The sequence below is a fragment of the Vicia villosa genome, linkage group LG1, assembly GCF_029867415.1.
Source record: "Vicia villosa cultivar HV-30 ecotype Madison, WI linkage group LG1, Vvil1.0, whole genome shotgun sequence".
NCBI lineage: Eukaryota > Viridiplantae > Streptophyta > Magnoliopsida > Fabales > Fabaceae > Vicia > Vicia villosa.
Genome location: NC_081180.1, coordinates 25,730,355 through 25,743,489, shown reverse-complemented (window position 1 = coordinate 25,743,489; position 13,135 = coordinate 25,730,355). Strand labels below are relative to the sequence as shown.

Below are 13,135 nucleotides of genomic sequence, written 5' to 3'. Positions count from 1 at the left end.
TCTTGGGTTCAATATCTATGGAGACCATTAAAAAAAAGATATGGAATTGTTTTGATCTGTTGCGGAAAGTAATACTTAATTTATTCCCTTTAGCGATTTTCGATAGCGACTCAAATATTCTTCACTTTCTCCGTTTTTATTTCCCAACAAGGCTTAATTTTATTCCCATTAAGACCTCTATATAAAGCATGCCACATTTAGCTTATCTCATCATCACATCTCATACAAAAGCTTCAATTAAAACTACACATATCAACATTTGAATCATAATGGAGAGAGTAACAAAGATGGTTTCAGAGAGGCCAGTGGTGATATTCAGCAAGAGTTCATGTTGCATGAGTCATACCATAAAGACACTTTTTTGTGACTTTGGTGTGAATCCAGCAGTTTATGAACTTGATGAGATATCAAGAGGAAGAGAGATTGAACAAGCACTTTCAAGACTTGGTTCTTCTCCATCTGTTCCAACTGTTTTCATTGGCGGTGAGCTTGTTGGTGGAGCCAATCAAGTCATGAGTCTCCATCTTAACCGCACTTTGATTCCAATGCTTAAAAAAGCTGGAGCTCTTTGGGTTTAATTGATTCAATCATACACCAGTCACTCAATATAATAGAGAAAAAGAGAGAGGCAGGATATACGTAAGATGAGTTTAATATTAGAGTTTATAGCTCTAGGTAACAGTGTTATAAGTGTAACTTAAATGATAGATTTTGGGTGCTTTATTTAGGGACAAGGTTATTGTACCGCCACTGCACTACATGTGGAATCGAGTCTTCCATTTAGCCTTTCCTTTTTTGGGGCTAAATGTAATGTTTTTGTTTTTGATGTAATGTTATCTTTTGATAAGTGCGATAATAAACTATATGGATGGATCATAGATGAGTTGTTTTTTTTTTGTATTTATGTTTTTTTTTTGGGATACTAGTGTTATTTATGTGAAATTCATTAACTTAACAACTTGTTCACCTGAGGAAAAAAATGAAAAAGACCCGATCAACCATTTAATGAGTCGAGGCCTGAGGGACACCCTGAAATGTTAACATAAAATTCTAGAGTTCAAGTCTCGTTTAAATACACTTTTTATCACCATATTCATGTGTTTTTAACCTTTTAGTCATACCACTTTAAAACTCAGGTTTTTGTGTTTTAATTTTACTTCTTTTAAAATTTTATTGGTCTCTCTAATTTTGCACATGTTATAGTAATGACTAAAGATAATAAAATTGATTTTTGGATAATTAAGTTATTATGTTCAGTGAATAATTTTTATTCTTATTTATAACTGCCCCACGTGCTAAATTAGAAAGGCGAACAAAATTCTAAGGAAAGTAAATATGAAAGACCAAAAAGTTGAGTTTTAAAATGAACAACTAAAATAAAATCACATTAATAGAGGGACTAAAAGTACATTTACATTTTTAAAATAAAATATTCAATAAAACAGGAGAAGAAAAATCTTTTAAAAATGAATGATATTCAAACAAAACAAAACATGAGAGATTGACTACTTGTGAAATTTTTTACCATATTAGGAATAAAATCCCAATCTTTATATTCAAGGGTTTTATAGATGTTATCTACGGTATGATAGATTGACTATTTGTGGAGTTGTTTGAAGTTATTTATTATGATTTTGCCTCAAATTAAGTATCATCCATATAGAGGGAGATTCCTATTTTAGAAAAACTTAATGGGAACGCTTTCTCGGTAGGACGAATGATTCGGGAGTCTTTTATATTTTTCTCTTTCTTAGTAGGAATAGTAATATCCTTCAACTCGAAGTAAGTTTCCTATTTGTCCATTGTTCATTTAGAGAACCACAAATGTTTGGTCAAATGATGAAGTAGAGCCTTGATGGTGGAAAAATCTACGACACGGTGATGCGTGGGTGGACTTTCAAGGTTAGTTCTCCAATGCTCAAATCAATAAGAGACTGAGAAGTAAAAATGCGAGATATGATTTTGAGCCTACCTCGGGTTTTCATATACATGAGATATTTTATAAATGAGAGAGAGAGAGAGAGAGAGAGAGAGAGAGAGAGAGAGAGAGAGAGAGAGAGAGAGAGAGAGAGAGAGAGAGATTTTGAAAGGAAAATGCGATCTTGTCCTTTTTTTTAATAGAACCATCTCCAAGAGAAACTTGCTGGTCTTGAAAAGGACATGGAGACCCACAATCCCCTTTTTAAGCTTTCTTAATAGTCTTCTTCCCAAAGGAATCATTGGTTGAGAAGGAGAAAACCCTTGGAGAAGTCAATAATTTGTTGGAAAACATTGAGATAACCCATATAAAATTGGTTTCCGTGATCAATGAGGTCGAGGAAACCGTTCAAAAAGTGATGTAATACCATTCTAAGGAGGTACAAGATCATGAAGATAACTTGGATGAGGTGAACACGAAGTTTTGATGCCTTTGTCAATGATAGAATCAATGTCATCCAAGTTACCATTTAGAATTGTCTCAACCAGATGGAGCTTTTATATCTTGGCCTAAAGATCCCTCAGAAGTTGTTGAACCCGAAGAAGGTAGTCGTGGACAGGGAGCTAGTCAGTGATGATGAATGAGCCTCATGGCTTTGTTAACTAATGCTAGTAATTTGGTGTCAAATTTAGATATTGTAATATTTTTTTACACTACGCCAAAATTGATATTTTGTATCGCTTAATTTAATAGCACTTTTAAAGAAAGTGCTATTAAAAACGAAAAAACACATCTATAATAGCACTTTATTGTCGGGCGCGATTATAGGATACAAACAATGTGATTTTGATAGCACGTTATGAAGAAACGCTATTATTAAACTTCAGTAAGATATCGCTTTCTACAAAATGCTATTAATAATATACACTAAGATAGCACTTTTGTCAAATTGCTATTAATATTATTCATTTAGATAGCACTTTTAGTAAACGCTATTATTGTACTATTATATATTACCGCTTATACAAAAGTGCTATTGTTTTTATAAAATAAATAAATAAATAATTCAAAACACGTTCGGGGGAAGGGAATGCTACTCCTCATGTACAAGAGATGTCGCACAGCTAGTTGACCATAAAACACCAAATTCATTTTTAAGATAAATACTTTTTTTTAATATAATGATTGAAGAAAGAATAAATATTATTAAAAACAAAAAATAAATTTCTATTTTAGAATTTTTTAGATCATTTTTTAAGTTCCCTTAAACGAACATAAATATTGTAGTTGTTTGTTGAATTTGTTAAAATGTTAGGAAAAAATTATTTTAAGCTAAAAAATATTATAAAAAAAAAAAATACAAGTTAAAAAGTTTTTCTTTAAAAATGAAGTTAAGATTGATGGGTATTTTTTATATTTTTGTAACATAAAAGCTAGTTTCAAAAAAGTTATTTGACTTTGATAAAATACTTATATAAAATTTCTCATTGAACTTAAAATTACTACTTAAATATATTATAAAGAATTGCCTATTATTTTATAATATATAATTAATAAAATTAATAAAATAAAATAAAAACCAAAACACGTTTTTTCCTGGAAACATTTCATTTTATCGCACAAATTTTTTCATTGTCGAAAACCAAAACGAGCCCTGTTTCTCCCTCCACAAATCATCATCACCGTCATCTTCTGGTAACCCTAAGCCATCATCGATTCCCAGCCATCGATTTACCATTGTCAACCATCGATTCTCACTCGCCAGCCATCGGTTATCCATCGTTCCACCACACTCTTCTCCATTTTTTACCCTGTTCCCAAAAACAAACCCTAAAGCTGATTCTTGTGAAGAATGACGAAATTCAATCCCTAAATCGATTCTTCAATTTGTTCAATTTCGTCTATGTCCTCTCTTTGAAGAACGACACAACTGAATCCCTAAAGACGATTTGTTGATTCCTCTCTTTGAGAAATTGTTGTTGTTGACTCTGTTGTATATATTAGCACTTTGTTTGAAAGTGCTATCAAACACATGCCCTATAATAGCGCTTAGTTTGAAAGAGCTATCAAAAGAAAATCAAAAAACACAAAAAATTCCCTCTTCAGTAACGCTTATTAAAAACCAGTACTTTAATAGCGCTTTTGAAGTGCTATTAAACAAAAAATGTTTACAATAGCGGCACGGTTAATAGCACTTTTAAGCGCTATCAAAAACAAAAAAAGTGTTATTAAATAACTTATTTGGCGTAGTGTTATAATATACATAATGTCTTTGCTTTTTAATGAATTTATTCATTTGCTTAGCTTGCTTGTTTTCTTTTCCTTTGCTTTGCTTCACTTTATCCTTCCATAATTTTATTCGCCACATTAGCTTCCTTGATATAATTTCATCATGCGATCTTTTATGATTTTATTTCGTCAAGTGGTCTTCTGTTATTTAATTTCATCTTATAATATTTCATGATTTTATTTCATCATATGATCTTTTCATGATTTTATTTCATCATGTTTGCCCTTAGGCTAGATCTCATAATATGTTTTGACGTCTCTGGGGACCGTGCTCGACCAAAGGATTGCTCTTCTTTCGTCCCCAAGGTGAAGATCTAGTTTGAGGCTGATGTATCTAAGGGTCCACCCCCTACGATCTACGAATTGTTGAACTTATTTATATCAAAAGTGTTACATTAGATATTTATTTCTAATTTGTGTTTAGACAATTTTAAGAAAATTTAACTAAAAGGACGGTTGCAAGCACATAAGTATGTTTTATAATTATCGTATCCATAGAGACTGATGGTTTTAAAGATCCTTCAATAGGTCTTAAGATATTAAGTAGAGAAGGGTTTTATAGTTGCTTTGATGCGTGAAAGTAAACGACATAAAATAAATTATTGAAAGTAAAATGGAAATTTCAATGTTAATAATAAGAAAGCTTGCTAGTGGTAGATTTCGTCATTACATATTTGTCATGCATAACCATAGCTCTGTAATATGCTCATCTAATAAGTTATTAATATTACATCCTATTTCCCTCATTCGTATCTGCTCGGTATCTATACCATGACAACAATGAATTTCTTAAATGTTGATATCTGGGTCTATTAATCAACATAAATCATTAAGTTTCAACATTTATGAAGCAGCAAGACTCCCCACCGATCCTACAACAATACGTGCAAATATTAAACCTAATCCTATATCTAGGCATTAGTATATAATTGATGATAATCTTGGATCTAGTAATAACAAGCACCTTTTAATTATCAAGTCACACCATGAAAACAAGTTTTAAGCAGCAAATCTAAATTATGCATTAAGTTAAAGAGTCATCAATATTAAAGCTCGAGTAGACTTACATAAAAAACCATTACCTATTTAATAATTGAATATAATAACTACATCTAACACCCAACAAAGAGATTTTTAGCTACTCTTACTTATCATAGTTGTACCAGTAATCTTGTAAAGCTGAGGTTGGAATTTATATGCCCTGTCACTTGAGTAGCGTTTCCTCCTTCAGGCTCCCTCTCTAATTATTTTATTGTAGACCAAGGTGAACCTACTCCAATTTTGTAATACATCACTCCACAAAAACTCCATTTGAACTTAACTCTAAGCACCTATTTATAGGTACATATTTAGGGCCCTTGCTAGGCGCACCCCCATTTATGCCTAGAGAGAGACTTTTATCTATATTGAGCAATGTTAGTTATTGAATTGGGTTTCATGGTTTAAAAATAATTTCTTCCCAAATCAAAAAGGCAAGAACACAAGAACAAAAATAAATAACACAATCATTTTTATCATGGTTCACTGTTAATGAAATTACTTCAGTCCAGCCGCCAGGTGATTTTTCCTTATCAATAAGGACTTAATCCACTATAACTAAACTGATTATAGAACCACAATAAATACTACCTGTCAATATTGCAAACCACAACAAACACTAATTGTAACTTGTTGCAAACCGCAAAGATTAACTGTCAATGTCTTCTTATGAATTATGACTAAATCCCTAGTCTCTCAAGAAACAATCATCTTCACTCGTTGAATACAATAGTTTTATGTTAATAGAGTTGCTTCTTGAAGGCATGTTAGAAAAATTTAAAATACAATCAAATAACACAAAAGTGTTAAAAAAAGTATCGAACAAAAGCTCACTTGCTTACAAAACTATACAAGGAAATTATCAGAGTGGTTTTATCAGCATTTTAGCATAAGTTTTTTAATATGCAGATTATCGTCTTCACTTTGTTTGAATTCTTCTTCTAAGTCTTCTTTTATAGCTGAAGAATAGAATTTTTTTGAATGGTAAAATTGGAATATACAATTCTATTTGTATAGTTCCAACGGTCAGTGAGGGAGTGGTAGACAATATGATACAATAGTCTTGACCTAGCGACACCTTATCCGAGTAGTGGAAGAGTAGATACCACTTACTGTTTCCTCACGTGAATCCAAATTTTATCCTTTATCTTCCAATCTTCCAAGGCTTCAGATAGTAGATGTTGAAGCATGTTTAGAAGGATCAAAACATTGAATCACCAAAACCTAAGTCGTCAAAGTCTTAGGAACTTGTTCAAATAGAACCTTGTCTCCATAGTCTTCAGCACTTGGTCTTTAAATCTTTAAAGCCTAAGTCTTCACAGTCTTCAGAACTTTGTTCATCCGAAACCTTGTATTCGGAACTTCAGGACTTGTTCTTCAAAAGCTTTGTCTTTAGAACCTTCAGAACTTGTTCTTCTAGAATATTTTCTTCAGAATCTTTAGAACTTGGACAGCAGAATCTCAGAACTAGAGGAGGCCCCAAAAGCTCTTTCATGAGAGTCTCGGTCAGAAGCTCATTCATTAATGTTCATCAGAATCGTTGTTATAGAAGCATTCTCGAACTTGACTAAATATGTAAACATGTTGATTTCTTCCATAATCGAAATGTGTTGAGTTCAAAGCCTGATGATATCACACACATTTTCTTTAGAGTTAGAAACTGTTGGCAAAATCTACACACTAGACAAAAAACGTTAGAGTAATAAATTACTCTCTAATATATCATGTAATGTTATCATCAAAACATAAGGTTAGATGCAGAACCAATTATTGTTCTTACAATTTCTTCACCATGAAGGCCTTGAAGCGTCAATTGTCCTACCGAGCTCGCTTCGTGCGCTTATGACCATGGCCTAGTGAGACTTGCTTTTCAGGGTTTTTCACTAGCTTAGTCTTTATGTGTTGAATTGTGGTTTTCCCGACCTTTTTACCTATTTTTAGTTAATAAATCTAGGAAAGTCTAAATAAGTGTTTTATCACTTTATAGACAAATTAGAGGTTCTATCATTGCCGAGTTCCAATTCATTCTTGTAAAATAAGATAATAAGTGTCTATGTATTTTGCGTATTTTTGGCACTTATCAAGGATGCCAACAAATATCTCATTGATGAATATTGGTCTCTTGATATGCTGTAAGAGTTAAATAAATTTGAGAGAAACAATGTCAAGGAACTTATTCTAAGACAAAAGACTAATCTTGTGATTAGAACAAAGTAGGTCGTTTGAAATAAACTTGATGAAAATGACATTGTTTCAAAAAATAAATAAAGGCTTTTTGCAAAAGGTTACAACTAACAAGAAGAGATAAATTTTAATGAAACCTATATATTGATATTTAAATTAGAAGCCATAAGAGTGCTCCTAACTTTTTCATGCATTTTGAATTTCAAACTCATCCAAGTTAATGTATAGAGTATGTTCTTGAATCATTACATACAAAAGAAATTTCAAACTTTTTCGTGTTTGAATTCATATATTATTCCAAATATATTTAATTTTATTTTCTTTAATGATACAAAAAAAATGTAATAACACGTGGGTTCACACGAATTCTAGTATGGATACCCGTACGATCGTACGGGATACCGGTGTATTACATACATTTGTTTCTAAAATGTAATAAGAATGAAAAAACAAAAGGACAATTTTTTAATCAAGAAATTTTATTGGTTTTAAAGTGAAAACATATTTTGTTTATATTTGGAGCATAAATATAATTTTTTCATATATAGAAATATTTGAATCAACCATATATTTTCGTATGTAAATATTTGTTTTGTTTTGTTTTTATTTATAAATATATTTATGCATACTTAATTTTTTTTAATATTTATTTTTAATTGATTATAAACAAATATATTTCATTGAGACATAATTGATCTTAAATGATATTTTATTAACTTTAATTTCGATATAATTATTTTCTTTTTTGTGATTACTTATATTGTTTAACATATTTATTCGTTTTTTATTTTTAAATTTTTATTTTGTTTCGGTAAATTTATTTAAAAAATGCCTTTTTGAAGGTAATAATAATATTTGGATATGCAATCAAAATGCCTTAAATTTATATGGATATGCAACTAACGATTGCCAATTAAAATGGGTTGGAATTTAAAAGTAGTGCTGTTAATACACGCCAATAAGCAAGAGCGGAGCAAGGAAAGTCTCAGGTGCATTTGCATTTATCTAATTTTGAAATACTATAGTACTTTTACACATTTTATTGATCTTGCACCTTCTCAAAATCTAACTTTGCACCACACAAACTTTTTTCTTCTACCATTTGCAACGTTCTCTTTCTTCTACACAACATATTATACACACTACCCACATTGCATAGCATTGTTGGACATCAATCAAAACACATGCAAGGTAATTATTAATTGTTTGCAAATTTTAGAAAAAACAGCTCCAGCATAATCACTTGGAAGGGAAATGAAAATGGCCATATGCATATCATTTTACACCTTCTGTTCCTCTGTTGACCTTCCACTTCACCTGATTTCTATGCTTGATGAAACAGTCCCTCCTTAGTGAAAATTTAACTCCAGTAGCCTATTAATCCAAAAAGGACAACTCAATTAAATGACAGTTTGAACCTGTAAATTGTTATACATTGTGTGTTTGAGCTGAAGGCTTGATTTTTGTTTATCAAAAAATCAATAATACAAATACACAATTATATGCAGCTTGTACAACAATGTAACCATTAACCAGCTAACTAAAAAATAACATAAAAATACACTAATGACCACAAGGATAAGTTGGTCATGTATAAATATAAATGCAATGCAACAAATGCAAAATATGATCCATCATAGTAGGGTTCTTTTGTTTGGCATCATGATTTTCAGATGATGCTATTGAAGCCGCAACTACTGCAATAGCAGAAGCAATACCAACAACTGATATTGCAACATGAGTGTAACAACACTCGATACAAAATAAATGAAGGTTATTTATTGACAAAATAATTACGAAAATCACCTATTTCGAGGAGAGTGAGTATGCATAAAAGTACTCACCAGTTCCAGATTTTAGAAGATTTGAAGCTATATCATGCTTAGTGCATTGATCAACAATGGTAAAGCCTAAAGATACTGCATTTGAGCAGGATTCTATTGTGATGAAAGGTAAACAATTTTACAGAAATATCAGAAAAAGATACAACATAAAATGTCCAGAATCTTCGATAGAGGCTGTAAGTGCAAAACCGCGACGATAAAGAATCCAAACCTCAAAAACTAAAGCTTGTTGTAATGTTAACGTAAATTCTTAATTCGCTACCTGAGAAGTACTTATTTGTGCAGCCATTGTTGATTGATTTCCTCGAACCAACAGCGACATAGTGCCGAACCTACTCTTTCAAAGCATCCATTTCTTCCTCGAACAACCTCGTAAAAACTTACGAATAACCCTTGATTCAAATACCAAAAAAATAAAAAAAATTCCAATGAATAAAACAAAACAAAGAAAACTCATGATTCAAAATCCAAAAAATACCTTACGTTCGTGATGCTTTTGTTTGACAGGTTATAACCGCAACAGTTTTGCAGAAAAAGGATTAACTTGTGATGGATCTTGGCTGATCTGAAACACAACCAAGAGGATGGTGATTCTGCGACCGAAAACGAAATCTCGACGATAGAGACGATTGTCGTATTCCTCTCAGAGTTGTGAGATGCAGCGAATATGGGGTGTTCACTATGCCAAATTTGTCTTTTAGCAGCACCCCTACTAAAGCGCTTTTTGGTGAAAGCGCTGGTGTCATACCCCAAAATTTGCCCTCATATAATTACAAATGTCATTTTATTTCGATTAAGTGACATGACACAATTGGTAAGGCTTTGAGGGTAAGAGGTACACAAGCGAGAGGTCTTGAATTCGAATCCCACATTTGACATTTTTTTTTTTATTTGTTACTAACTTTATTTCTGTTTTAAAATATTCAAAAATCACAAAAATAAGTTTTTTTTATTATTTAAATATTTTTTTTCGTATTTAATTTATTTATTATTTAAAAAAATGTTTTTTTAAACTTTTTGCCATTTTAATTCAAAAAATCACCAAAAATAATTATTAGATATTATTTCGTTTTTAGTTTTATAGTTATTATGATTTAAATTACTTTTATAATGTTATTATTACTATTTAAGTTTAAATTCAAGAAAAAATTTATACCAAATAAAGACTCTAAATCAAATTCAAAATTCATTACAATTAAGAAGAAATCATTTTCTTTCCAAATATTTCCAATTTACATTGAATTCAAAGATCCTCACTTTCATCATATAATACATGATTCTCACGTACATAGGGGGACAAAAAAAAAAAACAATTTCTAACCTTTTTACACATGTTTCTACTACTCACACTATCATCACCATTTCATAACATTTTTCTACCATTTTACAACCAATCCTCCATTGACCTTCAAATCTAACCTACACTCTCACTTTCACGTGCAAACCCACATACTCCATTCAAGCCTTAATCTCCATACCAAATGTGAACCACAACCTGTACAGTAACAAGTACTCATCATGTACATACTAGCCATCCTATAAACTTTACCATCAATTCACCATCAACCTCTACAAAAATTCACCTTTAAAATAAAATATATTACAACTCACAACACAAACACATCACAGTAATTAAAACACCAAATAACAAAAAAGGGATTCGATCGAAACAGAACTAAAATCACCGTCGTCGCGGTTACAAGTGTGTCTTTATTACTGTTGTTGTTTCTAATTTGTCTACAGGTTATCAAACAGCATCCGCACGCAATAATCGGAGAAGAAGGAGAAGGACGCTCCACGCCGATCTACGCACGCGACAACAATAAAGCTTGCGTCGAGACCGAGCAGCACCGTCAGATCCACTCCACACATCAACACGTTCTCACGGTAGATTTCCGGCGCCATGACCCCCACCCGAACAGCCACTACGGATCCGCCGCTGTACCATCATCATCCGCCCCTTTCCGATTGCGAAGTGAGAGTGAGAAAAGTGAAAGAGGAAGAAGAAGGTAAATCGTTTTTTTCTTCTGATATTTCAATTGTGTGTTGTATGTTGGTTTGTTTGTTGTTATTTTTTTTAACAAATGCCATGCCACTGGTCATAATTTAAATGGTTAGAAATTAACTTTGAAAAAGTCAATTCCACTCTTTTCTCTTTATTTTGTTATATTATAATTTGTTTATATAAAAAAATAAAATAAATGAAAAAAGAATTAAACAAAAAAAGGAAGCTGTACGTGTGGGGAGAGTTTCTCTCCAAGTTTTATTATTTTTTTTAACATGTTTTCTTTAATTGAATATTTATTTAACATTATTAATTACCCCATTGTTTAATTAATAATAAGTGTAAAATTTGGGCCAATCCCAATGGACCTAGCGCCCAGACTCTTATTTGCACCCTTGTTTTGATTTCTCACTCCTGGCAGCACTGGAGTTTTGTTTTGGGCCAGTATTCTTAAAGCCCAGTCTAATTTATTTTTATATCACATGTACTTTTTATTTCTTAAGCCTATTTTATTTTTTCTTGCCCATTTTAATTTGATTTAGTTTCATTACTATTATGTTTTCTAAATATCATAAAAATACCAAAAACATGTTAATAATTAGATTTTACTTTTTTATAAAAAAAAAAATACTAAAAATATTTATTTTAATTTTAGTTCTCTCCATAGAATTTAATATTTTTTTTAAGATGTTTTTTGTTAATTGTTAATATCGTTTACCATTTCTCACGTAACATTTATATATCCGTCACTAACGTTTTTTTTTGTGAGGTACTATTATCTTTGAAGCATTGGACTATTCATGGACATTCACCATTTATTGATTTTTGCATATGTCATCTTTTATCTTTCGCCTTAATTTTCATGTGGGTTTATTGTAATAATCGTAGTTTACTTTCTGCACTTCCCCCGATTTGTGGTTATGTAATCCCCTCCCCGAAGCCATGTAATAGCGTAGGAACTCTATTTTCCGCATTTTAACTTTTTGTACAAATATTAACTGTTAGATGTATGGTTAATAGGATTGCATGAAAAGACTAAAACTGAACATAGCTAACTAACTCAAGATAAGAATAACTGAATATGACACACTTGCGCGCACTCACCCTTAGGGTACGCCCCTCTTGGTTGCCTTCGATTATAAGGTCGTGTCCCTCGAAATGTAGAGGTGCCCACTAGCAAAAGTCCCTCGATATAAAATCGTCACTAAGTCCCTCGATGACCCTCGACTGTTGCCTACGAAAAAGTGACGATCGTCCCTTGCTAAGGGTACCTCTACTTGTTGCCTTCAACGACCATTCGATGACCCTTCGATGACCCGCACGTCCAATATAAACAAGGACTACCTACTTCTACATAGTACGGATAGTCCTAGGAACCTTAAAAAGCATAGAAAAAGACCAACTATTAGGGTAGTGCTCTTAGATTGCTTGCTCAAATCCAAAACTACTTTCACACTCCTTTTAAAAAACAAAGGCTACGCTTTTAAGCTAAAGTCCTTTTATTCAAAAAAACTCTTTTCAAACGAACAAAAACAAACATGAGCTAAGCAAACTAAGAGCCCGTAGGTAACTACGGATGAAAAGGGTGCTTGCACCTTCCCTTTTCATAACTTACCCCCCGAGCCCGTTTTCTTTTTAAAAGGTCTTTTTCTGTACTTTTTACCTTTCCTAAAATTGGACAAAATAAAAGTCGGTGGCGACTCATGCTCACCGCAACATTGGTTGCATATTAAAAATAAAAGTCAGTTCACCGTATTACAGAACTGGCGACTCTGCTGGGGAGATGTGTTTAAGAGGGGTTTACCTTAGGGCTTAGTTCATTATAAATGTTCTCAATTGTTTGTTTTGTGTGCTTTA

At 32.0% G+C, this 13,135-nt stretch overlaps 1 protein-coding gene across 1 annotated transcript; it reads left to right on the top strand.

Annotated features, from left to right (window-relative positions):
- The first annotated feature begins 224 nt into the window (after nucleotides 1-224).
- LOC131603143 (monothiol glutaredoxin-S2-like) lies at nucleotides 225-869 on the top strand. The gene has a single exon (XM_058875413.1). It carries the CDS (start codon nucleotides 270-272, stop codon nucleotides 576-578), a length of 309 nt encoding a protein of 102 aa, XP_058731396.1. The 5' UTR covers nucleotides 225-269; the 3' UTR covers nucleotides 579-869.
- The last annotated feature ends 12,266 nt before the right edge of the window (nucleotides 870-13,135 follow it).

Excerpts from the sequence above, each read along its gene's own strand:
- LOC131603143 (XM_058875413.1), top strand. The coding sequence starts at position 270 with ATGGAGAGAGTAACAAAGATGGTTTCAGAGAGGCCAGTGGTGATATTC.